The 23,777-nt window shown below is 50.0% G+C and overlaps 2 protein-coding genes and 1 long non-coding RNA gene across 4 annotated transcripts in view; 1 reads left to right on the top strand and 2 right to left on the bottom strand.

The window, feature by feature from the left end:
• Positions 1 to 1,571, bottom strand: part of Rp1l1 (retinitis pigmentosa 1 homolog like 1) — a 41,076-nt gene extending 39,505 nt beyond the window's left edge. The window contains exon 1 of the mRNA NM_146246.3: positions 1,374 to 1,571. The gene's annotated coding sequence lies outside the window, so the exon portion shown is untranslated. The remainder of the gene's footprint in view (positions 1 to 1,373) is intronic.
• Positions 1,572 to 6,221: 4,650 nt separating this feature from the next.
• 4930578I06Rik (RIKEN cDNA 4930578I06 gene) lies at positions 6,222 to 22,881 on the top strand. Of its 2 annotated transcripts, none has more exons than NM_026359.4 (4): positions 6,222 to 6,302; positions 7,725 to 7,917; positions 20,466 to 20,881; positions 22,538 to 22,880. In NM_026359.4, the coding sequence occupies exons 1-4, from the start codon at positions 6,255 to 6,257 to the stop codon at positions 22,775 to 22,777; spliced, it is 897 nt and encodes a 298-aa protein (NP_080635.2). In that variant the 5' UTR covers positions 6,222 to 6,254; the 3' UTR covers positions 22,778 to 22,880. The 2 variants fall into 2 exon arrangements, with proteins under 2 accessions (NP_080635.2, XP_006519535.1); XM_006519472.4 differs by lacking the exon at positions 6,222 to 6,302 and adding an exon at positions 6,331 to 6,477 and having other exon boundaries at positions 22,538 to 22,881.
• Gm36410 lies at positions 8,104 to 11,674 on the bottom strand. The gene is made up of 3 exons (XR_383497.3): positions 10,448 to 11,674; positions 9,090 to 9,311; positions 8,104 to 8,239 (listed from the first exon to the last, which is right to left on the bottom strand). It is a non-coding gene; the product is annotated as a predicted gene, 36410 (long non-coding RNA).
• Positions 22,882 to 23,777: the final 896 nt, after the last annotated feature.

The raw sequence follows: 23,777 nt of genomic DNA, 5'->3' as shown, positions 1-23,777 counted from the left end.
CACACGCACACACGCACACACGCACACTCGCACACACACACACACACACACACACACACACACACACACACACACACCCCAGTACACTGAGGTGCTGAGAATGACAGATAGCTCTTGTCTCCTGGGTTAAGAAAGCTAGCAGGCCTGTCTGAGGTCATTCTGATTTGTAAGAGGATTTTTAGAAGTCTCTTCTCTAAGAGGGTAAATACAGATCCAATCACACTCCCTCGAGAAGTGGGGGTAGAGTCCCCACTTTCTGTCTGCATGCATTTGTGAGCATACACCTTCCTAAGGGTTGAGTTGCAACCTTCCTCAGGGGTTCAGCCGTAGTTGTGTCATGATGAGGCAGTGGCTTATGCCTCTCACCTTTCTCTCATCACTACGTAGCAGTTATGAAGGGTGGGGGTTTCCCCTTCCTCCGTGGAGAGAGCTTTCAGTGCTCAGTGAGAGGGATACAGGGTGTGGCCCCCATGAGAAAGTTGAAGCTCAGGTTCAGAAACAGTGATGACCATGCTGGAGCTGGTCTGAGGAACCCAGACTCAGCATGAACCCTCGCTCACTGGCCTTGTGACCTTCACAGCACCTACTGCCCCACCCTTGGCTTCCCCGTCACTGAACCTGGCCCAGGGGAGTGGCACTATCCCCACCCTCTCCAGGAGTCCTTGGTTGTGAAGAATCCTCAGTCTGACTCTGGGGTCCTTCTAGTACCTAATCTCTTTGCATATTGGTTACTTCTTTAGGAATGAACAAAAGATTCAAACCCTGAGGCTAGTCTAGAAGATTCCATAAGGTCATACCCAGAGTCCTTGAAGCCCTTTTCCTCCTTTCTTTTTTTGCCAGCTTAGGGCATTGTGTATGCAAGGCAAGCCCTCTACTACTGAGCCCCAGTTCCCCCAGGCCCTTTTTCGACACTCTCTATTCACCCGGGTTCTGTGTGGGGTCTACATCTTCTGAGAAGCAAACTGGCCCCATTTCTGGGTACCAGCCCCACCTGGACATCCTCACTCCTGCAGGGCCAGCTGATACCCCCTCCTTCCACTGTGGGACCCTAGTGTCCTGGGAAGGAATTTTCCTCTCGCTGGCTCCAGCGACTGCATCATTCCCCCTGCAGGTCCAGGTGGGAGGACCGGACAGGCTGCAGCACTGACACCCATAAATCAACTGGCAGGAACCTGAAACTCAGCTGCTGTAACAGCACCGTGTTTCAACATGATCAGCTCCCAGCTCAGCAGGCAGAGGGGAGGCAGTGGGGCCTTGTGTCGCCATCAGCATCTGCAGCAGAAAAGCCTCCCCATTTTCTAGGACTTCCCAGAGTCAGTCTTCCTACCCACCAACCTCGCAGTGGCTCACCTCACAGGTGGGCACCCACTCACCGTCCTCCAGGGAGCACTTGGGCATGGCTTGGCTTTCTGAGCCCGGGGAACGGCTAATCAAGGTCAGGCTGAGGCAGATGCTGACCTCCCCACTGGTTTTTTGATGGGCTCTCTGGACATGCCTCTGGACGGTCTTCGGTGGCTTCCAGAACTCTCTGCCCAGCCACCGGCCCTCTCACATGGAGGACTCACCACCTCAGCAGCTTCCAAGAGAGCTGGATTATAAGGAGCCCAAGAGGATTAGTGGGGTTCACCATCTGCAGGGAGAATAATTAGCTTTGTGCAGTTGCACAAATGGCTTCTGGCCCTCGGCCTGAGAGGAGGTTTGTGAGGATAGCAGAATGTTGCTGTGTGTTCACAAGGAGCCTTCAAGCACCAGGGGTCCCTATTTGACTCCAGCCCTAGCAGTGGCCACAGCTCTGGTGATGCACAAGTTGGAGGACTAAGAGGGAAGAGGGGAGTTGTAGGACACCAGCCCAAGGCGGGCTGGCAAAGAAACAGGAGGCAGCATATGGGACGGTGTGATGGGAGATCTTGATTATTTACTTAGTGGAGTGTAGAATCATCATGGAAACAACCTCTGGGCATGTTCGTGAGAGAGTTTCTGGATAGAGTTTATTAAGGTTGGAAATCCCATCCTAAATGTGGGTGGCACTATTCCACGGGCTGGGGCTCTGGGCTTGTTTCCCTTAAGCCTTCCCTACTATGACAGACATTATATTCAAACTATGAGCCCAAATAAATCCTTCCTTCCCTCCCTGATTGCTTTTCTCAGGTATTGGGGGACCTCTCACCTGCTCCTCCCTCCGCCAGCTGACATCTGGCTTCCCCACTGAAGGCTCCCATTACTCACTTCAGACCAAGTCGGCCATATTGGTTGTCTGTTGACCACACCTGTGGGGACATGATAGAAGCCTGGAACAATCAGATCCACTCTCTCTGAAGACGAAACAAACTCGGCTTTGCAAAAATGTCCCAGTTTAGGTCCATGGTTGCCAGGAAGAAGGGGGTGAACTGTGACCTGCACCTCATACTCTGCTCAGCGGAGAGAAAGAGCCACCTGTGAGAATTCCTGGTGATGTCACCTTTGAGAGGCAGAAGCTGAGCAGCCATGCATTCACTCCAGCCAGGTCATTTCAACAATGAAATCAAGGAGGGCTTCCTTCTGGGTGACAGGGACATCGTGTCATCCCTGTGATCAAATGGGCATAGATGTGATCAACGTGGGGGGGGGGGTTGTCACTCATACTGTGCTGGCTGGGTTAACCTGAAGCATTTTGCTAAGTTACAGAAAAGATTTTTAGATCTCATAGGCTTTAGCTGTGATTCTTCCAAAACATGAACAAGAAGAAGGAGGCTCAGTCTGCACCTGCTTGTTTCACGTCTACCTACTGAACTTCTCCAAAGTATGCAAGGCCACTGGTATCTAAGAATGCTATTCTAGAGAGCCACAGCAACAGTCACAAAGTCACTGTACACAGAGAGAAAAAACAAAACCACTGAAGTCAAGTGTGATGGTTTGAATATGCTTGGCCTATAGAAAGTGACACCACTAGGAGGTGTGGACTTGTTAGAATAAGTGTGGTCTGGAGGAAGTAAGCCACTGTGGGAGCAGACTTGGAGGTCCTATTCTTAAGCTCCACCTAGTTCTGAAGAGACCCTCCTCCTGGCTGCCCGTAGAAGAGAATCTCCTTCTGCCTGCCCTTCAGATCAAGATGTAGAACTCTTGGCTCCTCCAGCACCAAGTCTATGTGCATGCTGCCATGCTTCCCACCATGATGATAATGGACTGAATCTCTGAAACTGTAAGCCAGCACCGAATTAAATGTTTGCCTTTATAAGAGTTGCAATAGTCGTGGTGTGTCTTCATAGCAATGAAACCCAAACTAAGACACCAAGCAAGCCTGCGAACGGAGGCTCTGAAGTACATGACGGTGTATACAAATATAGAAAATCGACAGTTTAGGAGGGAGGGCAAGAGGAGGAAGTAGGTCAATGGGGAACATGCCCATGGTATTCTGTCCTAGCATCCCCTCACCCCACTGCCCTTCTTTGGCTACTGTAAAGGTTAGCAGCTTTGCTAAATTCTGTGTTTACCACCATGATGCCCTGCTTCAATACTGGACTAGAATCTAGAGTGACCATTGGATAACACCTGTGAAACCATGAGCCTAAATAAATCAGAGATGGGGACAAGGAGGGGGACCCAGGATTAAGAAATCCATATTCACCCTAGATTACATCAGTCTTCTTTGATGGTCCCATAACTCAGTGAGCATTCAATGGCAAAGACTCAGCAGAAGCCACATATGATGCTTGGGTTTTACAATGGCAGACTGTCCTGTTTCCTGTCTCTTCCTTCCAGTTCCCTTTCCACACTCTCTTCTTTTCAAGTTGTGGGTGAATGCTGTCTGCTATACAGGAGGCACAGCAATTGCTTGGCTCCAAATCCTGGCTCTAGCTCCTTGACCCACACATACCTCATCCCAACCATCCCATATACACTGTATGTCTGCTCATGCTGTTGTTACAGAATACTATACACCAAAGGACTCAAAGAGCAGACATGTCCTCGGTTCTGGAGGTTGGGTGTCCAAAGTCAAGTGTCCACAAGACTAGTTCTTTCTAGGGCATCCTTTGTTGACTTTTAGATATCTATGACCTCACATGGATGGCCTTTCTATGTCTGATGCTCCCTTCCAATATGGACACACGCTTCTCGTTTCCTGAGTTTGGGAGTTCAAAATCAAGGTGTCCAGATTGGATGAAGGTACATCCTAAGGCTCTCATTTACCTTCACTATATCTTTAAAGATCCTATATGCAAGCATATTTGCATTCCGAAGAACTAAGGACTTCAAGACAGGAAGGAGGGGGCAAGGGACACCGCTTAGTGCACAGCATGTATGAGTTGGCACACACAAGCTATGTTCTCCAGCGCCTGCATCTTCTCCCAGCACTTACCAGGAGTTATGCTTCCCCAAATGAATGTGACTACACTGCAGGAATCACTGTTCATTTCTAATGTGGTCAAACATTTTTTTGATGCTCAGGGACCATTTTTTGAGTAAGCAGGTAGATGAAGAAAGGAAATACTGAGGGTGACTATCCCAGAGATGCCTCTCTGGGCTGCTTGCCTCCCATCCCAGCTACAAAACCAGATGGACACAGTCACCTTGTCCTTCCCTGGGACCAGCAAGGATCCCACCTGCTTCATAAGCTTCAAACTCTAGCAGGTTGAATTGATGTTGAGAGGATGTGCACAGGTGGGATGGACCAACATCAGCACCACACGCTCTGCCATTGGTGGCACTGCTTTTGTGTCAAGGAGCAGATTTCCCAGCCTCCTCTAGTCCTAAAAAACTCTCCCTGGATGACTGCCAGACTGTCACTTTCTCAGGGTCCTCACAGGAAGTGGTCATGCAGCTCACATGGGTGACAGGAGAGACATCCTGAAGCTTTGGAACCTCCACTTCCTGGTTCTGGAAAATCACTTTGCTTTCTGTGAACAAGAGCTCTTCCCCTTTGCTTGGCCCACCTCCCGATGACCTCTTTTGACCCACCAGGAGTCTCAGAAAAGCAAACCTGCAGCACTGAGGGTTGAGTAGAGCTGCTGGGAACTCTAAGCCCAAACACCAACAGCTGAATCCAGACATGTGAGGTATTCCCTCCTTGTCTTTCATCTGGGACAGTCGTGTCAGGCAGCCAACAGAGATGCAATGGCCTTGATGTCCTTCAGGAACCCAGGGTGGGAGTTTCAGTCTTGTACTTACAGCATGATTCCTGATGCTAGACCCTCCCTTGGTGGTGACCAAGTATCTCAGCTTTCTGTTGCTGTGATAAAACACTGACAAGCCAACTTGGGGAAGAATAGGTTATTTGGCTTATAGGACACAGTCCATGATTGAGAGAAGCCAAGGCAGAAAGTCAAAGCAGGAACCTGGAGGCAGGAACTAAACCAGAGACAATGGAGAAATCGTGCCAACTGCCTGGCTTCTTATGGCTTTCTCAGCTTTCCTTTTTAAAAATACATTCCAGAGCCATCGGCTCAGGGATGGCACCACCTCTAGTGGTCTGGGGCCTCTCACATCAAACATTAATTGAGAAAATGCCCCACAGGCTTGCCTATTGGTCAATCTGATGGACACATTTTCTCAGTTAAGGGTCCCGGGTGAACCTTAGCTTGTGTCAGGTTGACAGAGAACCAACAAGCACGTGAGAGAACATCATTCCCAAGCAGACTGGGGCTCTGGACATGGGCAGTGAGAGAGGGGAGAGCCGTAGTTGTCCCTTGGGTTCCCAGGGGCTACCAGGGAAGGGGAATCCAGGAGAAAGCCTGACTCCTCGCTTCTAGCATGTAGTGCTTGTGCACAGCAATTGGGGCACCCTTGCTTAACTGCTTTCTGGGTCCTCCAAGCAAAGTCATGATATTGAAAGCACTGGATTATGGAAGCCACTGGGTGAGGGGTAGAGGGGTGCAGGCTGGGTTAGATCCTGAATGGATGCAAGTATGTGAAGGTTGGTATGGAGATCAAGTGTGACCTGTAGAAGGACAGGAAGACCTAGGCTGTAGTTATCAGGATGTATAGAATGAAGGTGTGTGTGTGTGTGTGTGTGTGTGTGTGTGTGTGTGTGTGTTTATACAAGCACACACGCTCGTTCATGCACATAAACAGATTGACAGCTGAGGCTGACAATAAGGGAGAAGAGGGCATCCCTGAACAGATACACAAGATACACGGACATCCAAAGGACCAGGATGAAAGGAACTAGAAAGAGCCCAGGGACCCCATGACATAACAAAGCCAGCCTTCTTTGCCAGGGTTCCGGGAACCCAGTAAGTCCCAGTGAGGTCTCCTAGCAACTGGGAGGAGTCAGGACCATGGCACTCCTAACACCCCAGGGAGTGAAGGAAGTCTTCCAGTTTCAGGTGAAGATCTGGGTTCTTAGAGACCTTTGCTCCAGAGGATATGGTGGGAAGGTGTGCCAACGAGGCTCGTGGATGCTGTCTCCTTGAGTGGTACCTCTAACATCACAGCACATCATCTCTGAGGGCACAATGGATGCTTAAGGCTGGAATTCCAGAGTTGCTGCTCCTGAATCTGGTGCAATGGATGCTTGAGGCTGGAATTCTAGAGTCATAGGCTGTTTGGGTCCCACAGGGAAGTCTAGGCTGTGAACCAGACAGCCTGGGATAGGGGAGGGAGGAAGAGACAGTGCCTGCCGTCTGCTACCTTGGACCCCAGCAGCCCTCTGGATCAGTGTCTCACATGTATGTGTGTGTGTGTGGGGGGGGGGGGCAAAAGGTCTCTTGCTGATGGGAACTTCTGGGAGGTGCTGCATGGCTCAGAGGAAAGTGGTAAACAGAAACTACTGGGGGCCAAGAACAGGGCTCTAGGTTCACTGCCATAGTGTCTGCCATTGCTCTCCTTGGTTCCTCCACTCAGAGCCTCCTTACCCCGGGGAGCAGAACTCCTGCATATGGCAGGTCTCTACAGCTCCCTGTTTCTTGTCATTGAATTGGCTCTTGCTTCTCCTATACAATCCTTCTAGAAAGGCTACAGAACACTGAGGGGGAAAAGTTTAATCTATCAGTCTTCTCGCAGCACACAAGAGCACCTGAGCTTCCATCAAGTTAAACATCACCTTATTAAATCTCTTCTTCATCAGTCATTTACACTCTGGCATGAGCGCATCAGGTCAGCCAGTAGAAAGTAGCCTCGGAGAGAAATGAACATGTTTTAGGGAACAGAAAGGGGGGAAACCATAGTTCAAAAACCTGAGGCTTATTGGAGGTATACAAATCTGGGGCTGCACTGGCAAGCGTGAGAACTCTCAAAGAAAGGGAATGTTCGTAGAAAGAATAAATGGTTTTGGGGAGAGAGCTAAACTGGCCAAGTGCTTGCCACACAAGCACAAGGACCTGACTGAGTCTGATTGAGTGTATTTTATAGGCACCCTTGGGTGGTGCCAAAGCTTTATACTCCCAAAGCTAGGGCGGTAAGAGGCACGGAGCATGTCAAGTTCCATGCTAGTGAGAGACCCATCCCAAACCCAAAGTGGACTATGAGTGGTGACTGACAACCTGAGGCTTCCCCTCACACTCCCCCACACATGAGCACACACACACACACACACACACACTCACACACACACACACACACACACACACACACACACACACACACACACACACACGTGTACCAACACACATGGGAGCACACCCAAAAGAACAAGTCCCCAGAAAAGGGGAGGCACAGCTGCCCTCACATGCCTGGTTAGTCTCAGGATGTACGTGTGACCCAGTGTCAATGTCCTGTCCAGTGATGACATTGTCTCCTTTACCCTGCAGAAACCCCAGGGGCGACAGCACCTGCGGAGGCTCCTGAACTGGGAGGAGTTTGATGAGCTGAGGGATGCGCGCCAGAGCATACTGCTGGACACCCTCTATGACAGCGTCATCTTTGCTGTGGGCAAAGGCTTCCCATGGGTCGAGGTGGTCCAGGTGGTCAAGTTCACAGAAGAGCTGCTCAAGGAAACCAAAGGTAAAGAGTGTCACCGAGGGCATGTGAAGCTCTCAGGAGCCAGGGACCTCTCCAGAGGTGCTGTGCTCAGAAACAGTACAGCCCTGGGCTATGCTCTCCACCCCTGATCTCCACGCCTGCACATCTAGTAGCACTCCACACTGCCCCCCCCCCCCCCCCCGATGCTCAGGGCATTACCTTTCCTTTGCCCAAGTGTATCAACACCCTCCCTAGGGCCTTTCATGAACTTATTCCTTGTGTCCTGGGACAGCAGGCCATCTCCACAATGGCTGTGCTCCTCAGAGGGTGTCCTTTCAGAAGTGAGCTGGTCACTGCAGGACTACTAAGGAAATATAACGACTTAATTACTAAAAGTGAAGAGTGCATTTCCCTCTGTCATTCTTCAGTGTGCGTCACACCAGGGCATTTTGGGTTGCGCTGTATTAGAACGTTTGGTTTTTTTTTTAAATCGCTATTTGAGTTGCTGGCTTAAGTTTCATAGGAATATCATTCAATGATTTTGGTTTGAGATTAGGGCAAGTTTTCTACCAGTTTCTGAAAGGGCCCTGGGTATACTTCTGTCATTTTGGACTACGTGTTTATTTGAAGCAAGTATTTACAGCACTGTGAAGTCAAAATATTAATTGAATCTGAAAAACGTTGAAAATATTCTATATACCACAGTGTCAAATATTCATCCAAAATTTCTTTTTTATATTTAAATAATCAAGTAGATAGTCTCATTAATATGTAAATTCGGTGTAATAGTTAATCAATTGTAAAATTACATCTACTGAAAAATGTCTAAAATATAATATTCATAATGGGTGTTTGATGTGCATTCCTACTTTATTTGGCTACATAGCTGGAGTTGTGTTAAACTTGGAGGGCATAAAGCTGGGGATGGTGTCAAACACCTTGACCTCAGCACTTGAGAAGCAGAGGTGGGTGGGGGCTATGAAAGCACGTGGCCAGCATGGTGAACGCAGTGTACACAGTGAGTCCCAGAGCAGCCAGGGCTACAAGATGAGACTCAGTCTCAAAATAAATTTGGTGAGGGTACAAAAGGGTTACAGGTGGAAAGCACTCCAGAAGCTGTGCTTGGCTGTAAGCCGGAAGACTCTCCCAAGCATGGCAGCCAAGTGTTACCATCATCCCCACTGCTGGCGTGCTGTTCACCCTGACAACCTCACCTGTTCCCTGAACCAGCCGCCCATTCAGAACTCTGAGCCTTCTGTGTGATTCTGTATGATTCACTGACTTCTGCCTCCGCCGCGTTGCTGGAGTGATGGAGTGTTCCGCCTCAACTGTGCCCAACAATAGTCCTGATCTTGGGCTCCCTTTTCTCTCCCTTCTGGTCACATCTGACCCAGACACCCAGGCTCACTGTTGGGCCATGATCCCGAATGGTAATCCTGCAAAAAATAAAAATAAAAATGCTTAAAAGTTGGGCTAGGGAAACCGTTCGATTAATAGGTTGCACACACACACACACACACACACACACACACACACACACATGCGTGCTCATGTGACCCTGTCCACTTGGCTCTTAGAAGAGCTAAAAGCCTGATAGATACACTTTCTCTTTCACAAATGCAATAAAGACATCTCTCTATGCAGTAAGGAGGTGACTGCACTTCCACACCGTGCACAGTGTCTCTTGAGATGATCGCACTTCAGGGGCCAAATCCATGAAACGCAGGAAGCTGATCAGAAGTCTCTATGCCACTCACCCCTTATTGGACATGAAGCAAAGCTGAAGTAGACAGCATCCCGAATAACAGAAAAATAACCATACCAACAACTTAAAGTAGTGGGAGGAAGCTGAAAGGAATGAACAGGAAAAAATTGCAAGCCAGAGGCAGCATTTGCTCTGTTAAAAGTCTTGAAGCTGGGCTGACTTGGACAGTCATTGACCACACTTTGAAGTCTTTTATCAAAGTGAGTAGCTGCTTTTTCCCCTACAGATGCTAACCTTTTAAACTTTCCCTATGGTTTGAGATAAACCAGACAAGCATGGTCCATTCTATTATGGCCCTCAAGCATCACGGCCTGGTATTGTTTCCTGGGCATGGAGATCTATCCTACCAACTCCTTGGGTCAGATGGAACCGGTAATCAGACAGTAGTGCTCTTGCATCAATGTCTTTTTTTCCGGTCCCACATAATTATATTTGAAGCAGTCAGTCATCCTGCTGGCTTCTTCAAGTGAACTTAGCCTTCGTTTATTAGGAGCTCCTGAGGTCTCACCGGCAGAGAAAACACCAACGCAGACAGAGGGTGTGTTTGTTAACTCCAGCTTTGTCTCTGCACACCCCTGGCCAGTCACTCTGCTGGATGTTCTGTGAAGTGCACTGGACTAAGTGAAAAGCTAATGGCTCAGGATAAGGAGCCAGACAAGGCGTTGCTTGTCTTCCTTTCATCTGCAGATGGGTTCAGGTTATGGGTCAGCACAAAGGAAGCCCAGGAAATCTCCAAATGCCTTCTAATTCAACTGCCATGGGCCATGACCTAGCCTGGCAAACATGCACACAAGCACCACCACCTACCTGCATGAGTGAAGAAAGTGCGCACTGTCCTGATGAGGGCACCCGAGTCTCCATTCTGCATCCTGCCCCAGCCTCTCCTAGGTATATCACACCAATGACAGGTGTTGGCATAGGATGCAGGCAGTGGGGACCACAGGCCGGCACCATCAGAGTTTCTGTTCCGGCTGACATCCACACTGGCTGCTGCTCTTCTTGGCAGGTGACTTTCCTGGGGTGCTTTGTTGTGGGTAGCCTAGGCTAAGGATGGTTGCACGACAGATGAGGGCATTGGCAGGCAGCGTTTAAGGAGGGGCTGTGTTTGCACAACAGTGATTCAGAGCCCTGCCAGGATGGCTGCCAACTCAGCTTATCTCCTTGCCCAATCGAGCCCAGCTCTGGGAGGGAAAGGGCGGCCCTTTATTCAAAAGCATAAGCTGATTCCATCCTGGCAGAGGGCTCCCAGGATCTTCTGGCCTCGATTCCAGGCCAGAAGAAAGAGGTCTGTACTTGGCACCTTCTTGGGCCAGCCTCCAGGAAGGCCGGACAACTCACCTCCAGCTGCCTCCTGGGCTTAGGGTGAGATCATCAACCCGGGGGGTCAAGTGGCAGAGTTCTTCCAGTTGGGCACATCCTGGTGGAGGGAGAATGGCAGGAAAGGGCATAGGAGGCTCAGGAGAAAAGAGGGAACTACAGATATAGGGCCACTCAGGAAGCCATGGGCAAGAAGGAGAGATGAAGCAAGCTGGGGTAGCCTGGGTCACCTCTATTTCACTCTGCAGGCCCTGCTCTCTGCTTGCCTGGAGGATTCTTCCCCAGCCAACTACCTGCTTCCACATTTTGTCACCACAACAATATGGACACATGAAGTGGAAGACACCCCTGCCCTACTGCCTGGCCACAAAATCCTGGGGCTGGGAGGAAGGCAGACTAGAGAACCGGTTGATAGAGGCAGAGCAGAGTGTGTCTCATGGTCCTGGCATCTGTAGTTCCACCCATGCCACTCCTGATTCTCCAGGAAATGTCACTAGGCCACCAGAGGGTGGGAAGGCAGCCACCTGCCTGTCCCCAGCAACCCAGACCTGGAGTAAGCAATGACTTATCAGGCTACCCAGCATGGCTCTTCCACCCAGGCTACTCATGGCCAGGCACAAGTTCTGTACCCTCATCTGCAGCACCCCAGGCCAGCAAAGCAGAGAATAGATGTCATTTCCTGCTGCCTGGGACAGACTGATCAGGGGCCTCAGACCAGACTACGATGAAGATATGAGATAGAGTTTCTTTGCCAAGGTTTCCACCAAGGCCTTTGGTGGAGATGTGAAATGTTTCTTGGGACAAACTGACAACTCTCACTTCAGACGTTCCCCTGGGTGAACAGCACACTTCAGGCCACCCTTGCAATGGCCATAGACCATAAAAGTCAGCAACATACATCAGATTCCTTACTGTTTTGGAGGCTGCAAATCCGAGAGGCGGTATTGGTAGTCCTGTTCCTCAGACTATTCTTGTTGGCCTCTAGCTGCCATTACCTCCCATGTCCTCCCATGGTCCCCTTCTGCACGTGTCCACTCCTTCTCATATAAGGCCTCGTTCAGATTACATAGCGTCATTTAACCCCACCTACTTTAAAAGCCTTATTCCATAAACAAAACAAAACAAAACAAAACAAAACAGTTCAAGCTTTTTGGGGTGGAAGTTAGGTATTCAATGTATAAATTTGAAGAAGAAAGCCAGGTGAGGTGACATATGTCTATATTATGACATATGTCTATAATCCCAGAACTTGGGAGGTAGAGACAGGAGGTTTTTGAGGTGGAAGCCATCTTGACTATACCACAAGAGTCCATATTAAGAGAAAAGAAGAACCGTTCAGGGTGGGTGAGGGTGAGATACTCAACCACTGTGCAAAGTGGGGTCACTGCTAACTATATGTTGGCAGGATTGCTGCCAAGACATTCTTGCTCCCTGGCCTGACCATTCATCCTGGCAAGAGTGGCTAGGAAAAGCCTAGCGTTACTTGTGGCATCAACCATCTTCCCTAAGGTCTGATACGAAAGGCAGTGTTTTCAAGGGGAGACATTGAGGCCCAGGGAGATTAACTCTCCTAAGAATGCACCTGGGGTAAATGGGTTCAAGATTTGAATCTAGGTCTGTGTCTGACTCAGAATCCACGCCCTATCTGTTGAGTTGCATTTGGGTCAAGGACCTTGAGCACATGCAGTGGATGGCAGGCCCGAGAGGTAGACAGTATAGCCTGAGAGAGACCCCTACCACAAGTGGAATGGGAAGTTGGCATAAGGGCTGGGTTAGATGCCTGGGTATGTGCTTGTAACTGGGTCACCTGCATGAGCATCGGGACTGATACCAGCCACCAGCAGGAGGAGTTCAGAGGGGTCTGTGTCTCGGGTCAGACTGAAAGAACAAACTATGCACGTCACCTATGGACGTATGTGCAGGTCACCTGCTGGCTGGTCCTCCAGCTCTTGACAGTGATCCTTTCTGTCTTATTCCTGTCTTTCCTCAGCCAGCCGAAGCCCCAGCATCGAGGGGAGAGCTGGTGTACAACGTATCTGATTGGCAGACTGGGTAAAGTCATGTTCTTGACCCAGGAGGACTATTTGGTTGTTTTCCTCTCAGACAGGGGTGATAGTTAAGATGTTGCAGAGTTGGGACTCCCTTCCTAAGCTGCGGTACACTGCAGAGCATGGCTCCCAGCCCCCACTGCAGCCCATTATGGCTCAGGGGACTGTCAGCTCCATGAAAATCCCCCACAGCTTCTTAGTGTGGAAAGGGATCCAGGAGGCCACCTGATCTATTCCCAACCCATCCAACGGCACACTTTAGAATCCTCTCTCTGCCACCCATGTCCCATCTCCCACTGAGGCACCGGATGGAGGTCACTCTGTATCCAGGACTCAGCACCTAACCTGGTGCCACACCTCTAGAGATACACATTCAAGATTATCCCCAGAGAGGTACTGGTAGAGACCTCAGGAGGAGGACGAGGAGGAACACACATGAGCACATGATTTATCACTATGGGAAGCCTGGGACAAGTCACTCTCTTTGGGCCTGACAAGGCAAGATTTTTATTGGCTCCATTTTCCAGATAAAAGCACTGATTTCTAAAGAGAATCACCTGTGCGAGTGAGGACACGCTGCGACCAGGTGTGAGCCGCATCTTTCTGACTCCTCAGCCTGGGCTCTCACTCAGCCGATCTGCGGAGAAGTCAGACTCTGAGCTCAGCTCCCCAACGTCAAAGCCATCCTGAGCTCAGTGTGGGGGAGGCACAGTGACTGTCAACCATGGGGGTGGAGATGACTGATATGTGGTTGGTCCTCAATCCTAAGGCCAGGGCACAGGGAACGTTTCAGCCTGGCAGCCTACGAGGGATCCTGAAGGTCTTCCCTCGGGGGGTGGGGGGGGGTTGGAACCAGACTACCCAGTCTCCTGTCCCTTGGGGGGGGGAGGGAGGTGGAGGGCACATTCCTCAGTGAACTACTCGCCCCAAAGAGAAAGGGAGCCAGCATCTTAGAGACCTAGGCATAGACAGATGACATGGAAATGGGGCCAGACAAAGGTGGAGAAATCTCACAGGTGTCATCTAAAAATGCCATATGTTCTCCCACCATTGGTCAGCAGAGCAGGCACAGTCATACTCCCAGGACAACAGCAGAATGATGTCTTCTGCCCTGGCCTATCCCTTCCTTTCCTCAGAGACTGTGGCTAGCTACGTTCAGAGACATTTCTAACCACAAGAAGCCCCAGGGGTCAGGAGCAAGAAGTAGAAGAAATATGTTCCTTCCCCAGGTTAGGAGTTGAAACTGACTCCAATGCTAGGCCCTGGTCCCTGGGTTGAGAAGGGTCCCATCTTTTTTTCTGGACCTAACTTTATAGAACAAGGTCCCTTGGTCCAGATAGATGATTTGAAAATCATTGCATTCTCTCCACCTTGTTGATGACTAGACTGCTCGGTTTCCTTGGACCAGTTTATTTTCGAGGTCTTTGGCTCAGATCCTGCATCTCTGAGATAGTACTCACTGCAGAACAACTTTCTTTCTTGCATCCACCTCTAAACGTCTACAAACAGAGCTTGAAGCCGCTTAAGAGACAAGTGGCTTGGGTTGAATTCTGACTCTGCCAGTCCTAAACTCTGTGTCCTTGAGTGAATCTCTCAGCCTCTCTCTGAGCTTCAATGTGCCCCATGGGTCAATGTGAGCCTCCCTGAGCTGAGAGGGGTTTGGGGGGCCCAAGGGACACAGGGTAGATATGATGTGATGCTGTGGTGTCCTCCAACCCTGAGGATAATACTGCCTTGGTAGTCACCGCATGGATTTCAGATGCTGCTGAACACAGAATGGAGCTGGATAGAGGGTGATGAGCCTGAGCTCCCTCTGCCTTCCTCCTCTCAGGCCAGCCTCTGCTACTCAAGTACTGGGAAAGTCAAGTTGTCAGGCTGTGTCCTGGCTTGACTCTTCTGCCTTGGATCCAAAACAAGGCAACCAGACTATCTTGTCGGAGACACCTAAGTCATCCGGTACCCATCCAGAAAGATCAGCCCCTCTTCACCAGTCCTAGGTCCTCCCCACCCTCAGGCTGGGCTCCTCTCTTGTGCTGCTATGGAGACGGCAGTGCTCCCCTTCCAGGTCTTTTATGCCCAGTGCTGGAGCCAGCTCTTGTGTTGCCATCTGCAGATCCTCCCCCACACCCTTCTCCCATCATTCCTCTCCTCCTCCACTCTGCTCCTCCTCACAGGTGTGGGCCTCCAGGGGTTTGGGGACAGACTTCAGGAAGTTCCCAGTGGCCAATGCAAATGAAGGCCACTCCCTGTTATTGAAGAGCAGTGTGCAGGCCCAGCTCTGCCTGCCTCTACCAGAGACTTCTTCGACTTAATCCCTCCATGCTGAGTCACTAGGACACAAGGAGCCAACTGTGCACCTCACAGCAGCGAGGGACAAGGTCTACTGAGCCCAGACAGTGTCTCTGGTGGAGTTCAGAGTCAACCAGGGATTCTTGTTGACCCAGGCAAAGGCTTCACTACAGTTTCCTTACCTTTCAAGAAAGCTGTATCAATCTCAGGAAGATTCAGACATGGCTGGGCCTAACAGATGTCATGATGCAAATCTGAATTCTGTGTGTGGCTGCTGGGGCTGAAGAGGATGGGATGGCCTTGGGGAAAGCAGTAGACATGGCCACCCACATAGAGGGGCAGGGCCCCCGCGCTGTGCACTGCTGTACCAGGCCAGGCTGCAGGCAGAACAGAGCACCTTCTGGCAAGTTCATCATGAGGATCCTCGAGAAGTTCTGATGGCTCACCTCATGAAGGTTCACCACTTACAGTGATTCACCCAGGCCTGCAGGCCAGCTTTAATGATTTCCTGGCACTCACCTCGGATCACCTGTCTGGTGGTCCCTCGACTTGGCTGTCATTCTTAGTCTGAAGCCCTCCTCTTGCTCCACTACCCCGAGGGCCCTGGAGCTACACTGTAGCGCTTAACTGGGAGGAACTTAAGGATTCTATGTGTTCCTTCAGCTCGAGGAACCCCTCACCTCCCAATCTTCGGCATCCACACATATCCTCTCGCCACCCCTTCCGTACTTCTTGCTTTTCTCATCCTGGGCCTTGAAGGAACTGAAAGTGTTTATACTTGCATCCTCATCTCTTGACAATTTGCAGCATGCATGTGCCCTCAAAGTAGCCAAGACTGCCTATTTCACGTCATTTTTTCAACCACTACCACCCTCTCCAAAAGATGAACTGAATTTGTCAATATGCCTACAAGTCTGAGCAGCCCCAGACTCACGCCCATGTAGGAAAGGCCCCAGCAGCAGGAGGGTGATGACCTGGAAGCGATCATGGAGAGGAGAGGCTCTGTGTTCCTGCTGGTCACCTTTTAGCTGGAGGCTGAGAACTCCTGGCTTTGATCCCAGATGCAAAGAAGAAATTCTAAAAGCAGCCCTGCCCTGGGAACCAGTGCTCACCTTCTGACATGGATGAGACAGGGCTGCGTTTGTAGGGAACTATCTGCATTCTAGACGGTCCCAGGGATTCTAAAGTGCAGAACTGAGAGGCACAGTCAAGGGGTCCCACTGGGCCTAGTCCTTCCTTTCCACTAACCAGGATGTCTGTGATGCTCAAGGAACCCAGAAGGAAAAAAAAAATTAATGCTAAGGATCAGGGTTGCTGGCAGAGCTCAGCTTCAGAATGTAGTTAGAGATCAATTTTTTTTTTGTCCCATTGAAGGTGTGTCCCCTTGACTCATTTGGAGTTTTAATAAACTAATATGCAAGAGATAGGAATCTAGTTTCGTTCTGCATGTGGATATCTAGATTTGTTAGCACTGGGTGCTGAAGAAGCAGTCTGTTCTCCAGTGTATTCTTTTAGATTCCCTCGCCCTAGCTGCATGGGTTCCTATCTGGGTTCTTTGTCTTTCCTTTGCTTCACTGTTCATGTATTTGCTGTGGAGTCAACGTCGTATATGCACTATGGCACTAAAGTGGAAGCAATAGTGACTAGGAAAAACCACGGGACAGATGGAGAGGGAGGGGTGGGAGGGGGAAAGGCAACAGGATGAGAGATATTCGAAGAGCATTATGTGCTTGTATGAAAATTGCTTTATGTAGCCCAGTATATAAGATTGTTAAAAAGAAAGAGGAAAGAAAAGTGTGTGTGTCAGAGGAACACAAAAGAATAGCAAAAAGAGGCCAGGGAAGTTGGATGCTGTTAGGGTTTGAATATGTAATGTCTTCCACAGGCTTATGTTTTGACTACTCAGTCCCCAGCTCTGGCCCTATTTTAGAGGCTGTGAAGCCTTTAGGAGGAGTAAGTAGATTACGGGTGGAGGTAGTCACTTCAAAGGAGAGTGCCTTTGAAGGGGATGTCTGCCTTTGGTTCCACTCTCATCTCACTTCCTGAGTGCCACCAAATGAAATAACCTCTGCTCTGTACTCCTACAGCACCGACTGTCCCATTTCACCATGCTTCTCCTACTGTGAAGGACTAAAACTGTAATCCCAAACAAACCTTCCAGTTGCCTCTGTCAGGGATTTAGGTTACAACCACAAGAAATGCAGTGGATACAGGTGATAGACACAGCAGAGTTGCTCAGGCAAGTAGCCGCAAAAGAAGGCACAGCAAGATGGAGCCAGCCCAGTACCCAGGTGAGGCGCCAACTGCTCCGTGGAACACAAATGCTAGCCTCACTGTGTTCCCAGGGGATGCTGCTGTTGTCCATTGGCTGCCTTTGCAGTAGAGGAGTCTTCTATACTCAGATACCCAGCCCAGACAAGAATAGGGTAGTGAGGGACACTAGACATTGGTGCAGTCACTGTTCCCCAGGTGGCAGCTGCCAAGAGCCTCTGGTTGGTGAACCTGATCAGCGCCTGCTCCAAGCCAATCCCTAAGCGTCCGTTCCTCTCTCCATCATGGCCTGCTGCTCCTGCTCACAGATGTCCCACTCCTACCTCCAAGAACTCATTTCTGCTCACCTCGAATCTGCTGCTCAGATGTCCCTAAGTGTCCGCTCCTAATATTTAAGCCATAGCGATTGAGCATGGCCCATGGGTGCCTTCCATTTGCTTGCTACCTCCTTTGCTGCCAACACTTGCTGCAGTCTATCTGACTCTACTGTTCTGGACCCATCTTGCCCCCAACCTGAGCCATGCTGTTGTTTGCTCAGCTCTTTCTCTCCACACTGGACTAACCTCCCTCCCTAGCCCTGCCTCTTTTAGCCAGAACAAAACCGCTGGCCAATCCCTTTTTCTCAGAGTGCAGTCATCTGAGAGTTCCTCCAGCCCAATCCTTTCCTTGTTGGATACCATGGCATTGGCTTCTACTTCCCACTCTTCATGGGTAGAGGTGTGACTTTTTAATCATAGCACTACCAGCACCCAGCACAGTACCTTCTTACAGGATGGGCAGTGGCTGTTCATAGACTTGTCAACAGCTGACAGATTGACCTTGGAATAAGGGCAGGAGGAGCTCAGAAGGAAGTTGAAGATAGGAAGGGTAAAGACAGGAAAGGAGAGAACAGAAGGTGGGGGTCAGGGGAGAAAAGAGAGATAGCAGAAGCAATGAAAGAAGGAGGGAGGAGGGAGCCAAGGAGGAAGGAAAGAGGGAGGCAAACTTTTCTCAAATGACCCCTGTATCATCCGTGGCTCTCTGCCTTGTAGCTCTAGGAGAGGCAAATGCATATGTTAGCTCACAGGAAGCTCCAACAAGCCTTTAAGTAAATATATACAACCCACAACTTTACATTCAATGGAAAGTTGCTGGTTGCCCCAGCTAGGAAGGGTCAGAATGAGTGTCTTGGAAGGACACTCATTCAAGCCAGGGCCTTTCCCTAAGACAGAGCACAGCTCTTAGAATTGAACTTGTTCTGCTCTGCTCTGCTCTGCTCTGCTCTGCTCTGCTCTGCTCTGCTCTGCTCTGCTCTGCTCTGCTCTGCTCTGCTCTGCTCTGCTCTGCTCTGCAAGAAGGGGTTTGCCTACACCCAGCTCCAGCCTGTAGCCACCTCCCTTCCCACTCACCTGTGGAGCCCTGGCATTAACAGTCTAAATCTGAAATGTCCCCTAAAGAGTCGTGTTTGGAATGTTCACTTCCCAGTGAGTCACGGTGGACACTTTAGGAGATGGATCTAACTGGCTGCAGTACTGAGCATGGACCTTTGAAGGTGGCATCCAATGCCTGTCTCAGCACTGTGCTCTGTCTGCTTTCTGGTACACTCTCACTTGACTAAACTCCACTTCACACATATACTGTCACAGTTACAGCCTCAAAGTTCTGCCTTCCATAGCTTCCCCACTGTGACAGACTGAAAAACCTCCGAAAATGAGCCAAAATACAAGAAGCCCTTCTTCCCTTAAGTTGAATCTGTGGAGTTTGGTCCCAGCCACAGATGTAAAAATACACCGGACAATCTCCCCAGATCCCCTAATGAGGCTCTCAGCAAAGCTGGCCCCTGCCTACCTGCTATTTTCAAAGCAACACTACCTCTTCCCTTGGTCCTCAGTTTCATGAGATAATTAGTGGTCAATATTCCCACATGGAACAGCACAGCCCAGAGGAGCCCAGAGTAGGTGGAGACCTAAGATGGCAAACTTTCAACACGACCCTATGAGCAGAGCCAAGACACCCCTTTATAGAAGGTGGGGAAGGGCAGAGTGAAGACTCCTCTAAAGCCAGGGGAATAAGGGATGATGGGAAGAGTTAAAGAAGAGATATGCTGAGTCACCCCGACTTTAGGAAAAAGCCAGGCTCCTGCATCCAGGGCTTGATTTCCACAGCCACTAAAGGGACCTGCATTCTAAGCATGTGTGGCCCTGCATTGGCCTCATACAGAGGGCAAGGAGACACATAACTAAGCTCACTGTGTTTAGCCATGGCGTCTATGAGAACTGGCTCTCCTGGTTATATGAGGGTTGTGTTCTTAAGCCATATCTTGCTTGCTCTGCCTAAGACATGCACAGCAGTCTGCCATGGCCCTTCAGGAACCAATTCCTGTGTCAAGTCCTGGCACAGCCTGAGTGGAGGTCTGCTTCCAACCATTGCACCGAGGCACCTAGAGGGCTTGGGCATGGGGAGGGATGGGAGAGAACTGATCTCTCTCCGAGCTTCACTGTTGGTGTTCTCAGAGCTGACTCTAGGTGAGGTGAACCCTATTTGTCCTGCTCTGCCCCCAAGTCCCCATTATCAAGGTGACCTGGACACATCTCCAGTCACCACCTTCTCCACAAACAGCAGAGACCCCTTGTTGCTCTGCCTTTTCCTTTCTGAGGAACTGGACGTTGAAACAGTGCAAAGCACAGTTGGAGCAAGTCAGAGCAGGAGCCTAAGGACAAAAAGGATGAAATAGTTCCGTAGAGAAAGTGCAATAAATACAAGTTACCATGGAAGAAATGCATAGGAAATGAGCTGCACTCCAGAGCCCTTGGGAGCTAGTGCGTGGTGCTGGAGAATCAGAGTCAAGATGCAGGCTCTGAGGTCAAGCCTGGGTTCACAGCCCAATTGACACTCTGTACTCTACTGCTCTTTCCCCACAGGCTGCTCCATCACAGAGGCTGTGACAATACTGGGGAAGAAGCTCCGAGATTACCAGAAGCAGTTTAATGTCACCCACCTGCTGGCCCTCTGTGACTATTCCCATAACACTTTCATCAGACACTATAGACTCTACCAGTATGTCCTGAGCCAGGATCAGGAGGTCAACCTGACAGTCGCTCATGAGCAAATATGTGCACCACCCCAGCCCCTTCCACTGACGGATGGCACAGACAGGGATGTGTGGAGGCATGAGCAGCAGGTAGCTGAGCTGAGCACGGCTGAGGTGGAGAAGCGCGCAAATGTGCTGATGCTGAAGGAGACGCTGCGCATGGAGCAGGCACAGATGCTGCAGAAGGCCTTTGGGGTTGAGGAGGCTCCAGGGCAGCTGCAGCCCCATCCAACCCTGAGGAAAGAGGTGAGTCTCTGCCCCAGGATCTCTGAGACACAGCAGGCAGGACTCACTCCCAAGCCTCCTTCACTATCTGCACTGGTAGTGAAGACAGAAAGCCACATAGGCATCTAGCATTTCCCACAGACTTTGCATGCACATCATTGCACAACATTCCTGTAGAGTAGAAACTCTTGTCCCCATCTCTGTGGTGACATAATAGGGTTAGAGAACATCATTTTCCCAATGCCACCAAGCTACAGTGGAGTGGAGTTCGTAGTGGGTTGAGGCCTGCTGACCCTGAAGTCTGAGTTTTTCCCATTGTTGTTGACTGGACACAGATACCACTGAGTGTATCATCAAAGTAGCATGGCTCTCTGAGCTGATGGGAGCTATCTAAGTGCCCTTTGTCTGTATATCATTATGGAGACCCAGGATTTAGACAGTTTGTTGTGAAGGGTTCCATTGTTGTTTGGTTAGTTTGGGCTTCTGATTTGTTAGCCAAAGAAGTAAGTATTCCTTTAAAGTTCAAAACTATGTATGAGAAATTGCTAAAATAATGATAACACAGCAGGTTGGATGACACTCATCCAGGGCCAAGGCTCCTGGTACATGGTAACAGGACAAGACCATGCGATCTAAGTACATGAAGACAGCCAACACAGGCAGCCAGGCATGGAAGTGCACATCTACCATCCTAGCACTCAGGAAGTGAAGACAGGGGAATCAGGGGTTCAAGGCCAATCTTGACTCAGTCACAAACCAACAGACATCTGGTGGGAGTTGAGGAAGCTCAGGAACAGCCTGTCTCCAGGTCCCTGTCCCCAGGTCCTTAAAGGACCTTTCTCTGTGATACCTTGGAGTCTGTAGGCTAGGCCAAGGAAAGGCTGCTTGATAGCAACTCCTGCTCCCAACACACCCTCCACTGCTCCACCATGCCTTTCCAATCCCTTTGACCTTCCTTAGGGCTCTCTGGCAGAGCTTGGGCTCCCTCGCAGTGAGCCCAAGGGAGGCATTCGACGCCCATCACCACGTGACAAGTACACTTCTTTGCGGAGTCCAATCTTTACCTAATGCTGGGGAAGAACATTATTTTTATATTGAAGTAAAATTCAGGGAATACTCTGGGATGAACAGTACACCAGATTTTAAGTACATATTACAAACAACAGCATACCCCCCAAAATATATCCTTCATCATCTCCAGATATCACGCACAACTTCTCCTTTCGCATATCTCCAGGACACTGCAGGGTCAGGAATGTGAAAGGGGTCATAGTGTGTCCTGTTAGAATGGTAAATGGGGTCTGAGCTCATGTTCTTATAACTGGCTGGTCGGGAGGTAAGTCTCCTCTCTTAAACTCTGTCTGTCCCCTCCAGTGTAGTGACTAGAACTGAGAGGTACAAGGGAGGAGTTTACTATGGCCACACAAATTATGAGTTGTCACCGGCTTATGGTTCCAGAAGCATGTGAGGGATGAGTGACACACAACAAGGAGATTGTTACCCTGAACTTGACAGTGGGAAGGGCGGAAAGCAGTGAGCTGCAGTGAGGGAGAGAGCTGATGGACAGGAGGTGTGTCCACAGAAGATGGCCACCACCAGGAAGAGCCACCACTGGCAGGAGAAGGAGGATGAGCCTTAGCTGTCCTCCAAGCACGCTCACTGGTGTGTATCTTGCAGGCTCTGGAGCGTCTGGTCAGTGAAGCCATCCATATCCAGATTGCATGCCTGCAGGAGCTTCTACAGTACGAGATCCAGGCAGCCTTTGACATCCTGGACCTGAGGCTGCAGAAGAAAACACTCAGTCTCAGTGCTCCTCCACCCCCGCTTCCCTGTATCACCACTGGACCAGCAGCCTTAGAGGACTCTCCCAAGGCTAGTAAGGCCAATAAAGGAAAGAAAGCCAAAGCTAAGAAGTAGGAGGCTGGTGACTACCACTCAAGGACACGCGAGAAAAGCAACTTGGGGCATGCTCAATATAGACCAGAGGCTCCTAGTGATTAAAAGGAACAAAGTGACTGCCATGCTGTCTCTGTCTTGGAAACCAGTGTGTGATTGGAGAAGGTAACTGATTAGCTAGGCCAGACCTTTCTTTCAGTGGGACCTTAGAGGTCCCCTGAGCCAATAACACCCTGAGGTTCTCTTTCCCTGCATGTTCAGCAAGTGGTGAAGGTCTTCCAGAGGATGCTAGGAGAGAGTGCAGGCAAGGTCAAGGACCTGCTCACAGCCAGCCAGAGATAGAACTTAAGAAAGGGTCCTGGAGCCAGTGCTCAGGGTTCTGTCTGGACTCTTTCCCTGGGGCACTGTGCCTCCATGAATACAGACACAAGTTTGCAGCTTGGTTTGGCAGGAGACAATGGCTCAGTTACACCCCCCCCTCCGCATGAATAGACCACCAGCTCAGGCAGGTTCATCCAACTCAGCACCAGTCAAGCCAGCCTAGAGAGGGCAGATGCTGCAAAGTAGTTCTTGTGGTCCCAAGTCTACAAAGCAGTGACAGAATCCTTTAACTCTCTGGAGCTCCTTCCCCTCACCCAGAAAGAGTGGGGTCCCACCAGAGTTTCAGCCACACTGTAGGTGGGGTGTTAAAGAATGGTGTGCAGTGAGGAGGCTATCACTCCATTGGTAGAATGCTTGCCCAGCATGCATGTGACCCTGGGTTTGATTCCCAGCACTGTGTAAACTGGGCATAGTAGTGCACACCTGCAATCCTGGCATTTGAGAGGCGCAGGCAGGAAATCAGAAGATCCGGGTCATCCTTGGCTACCTAGAAAGTTTGAGGTCAGCCTTGGATACATGAAAACCCTATCTCAAAAATATGGATGGATGGAAGGAAGAAGGGATGAGATAAGAATCTCCTCCCTCTGTCCCTAGAGATTGAGAAGGACATGAACCATCTCAAAGGCAAGTGCTCTTCACT

The sequence above is a fragment of the Mus musculus genome, chromosome 14 (genome assembly GCF_000001635.26).
Source record: "Mus musculus strain C57BL/6J chromosome 14, GRCm38.p6 C57BL/6J".
In the NCBI taxonomy this organism is placed as follows: Eukaryota; Metazoa; Chordata; class Mammalia; order Rodentia; family Muridae; genus Mus; species Mus musculus.
The sequence above is the reverse complement of the archived record's forward strand: the minus strand, read 5'-3'. Positions and strand labels throughout refer to the sequence as shown.

Bases quoted from the DNA above. Each gene is read 5' to 3' on its own strand.
- 4930578I06Rik (NM_026359.4), top strand. From the start codon at position 6,255: ATGGCACTCCTAACACCCCAGGGAGTGAAGGAAGTCTTCCAGTTTCAG. The intron at 6,303-7,724 runs GTGAAGATCTGG...TTTACCCTGCAG, and splicing joins AGGAAGTCTTCCAGTTTCAG to AAACCCCAGGGGCGACAGCA. The intron at 7,918-20,465 runs GTAAAGAGTGTC...CTTTCCCCACAG, and splicing joins GCTGCTCAAGGAAACCAAAG to GCTGCTCCATCACAGAGGCT.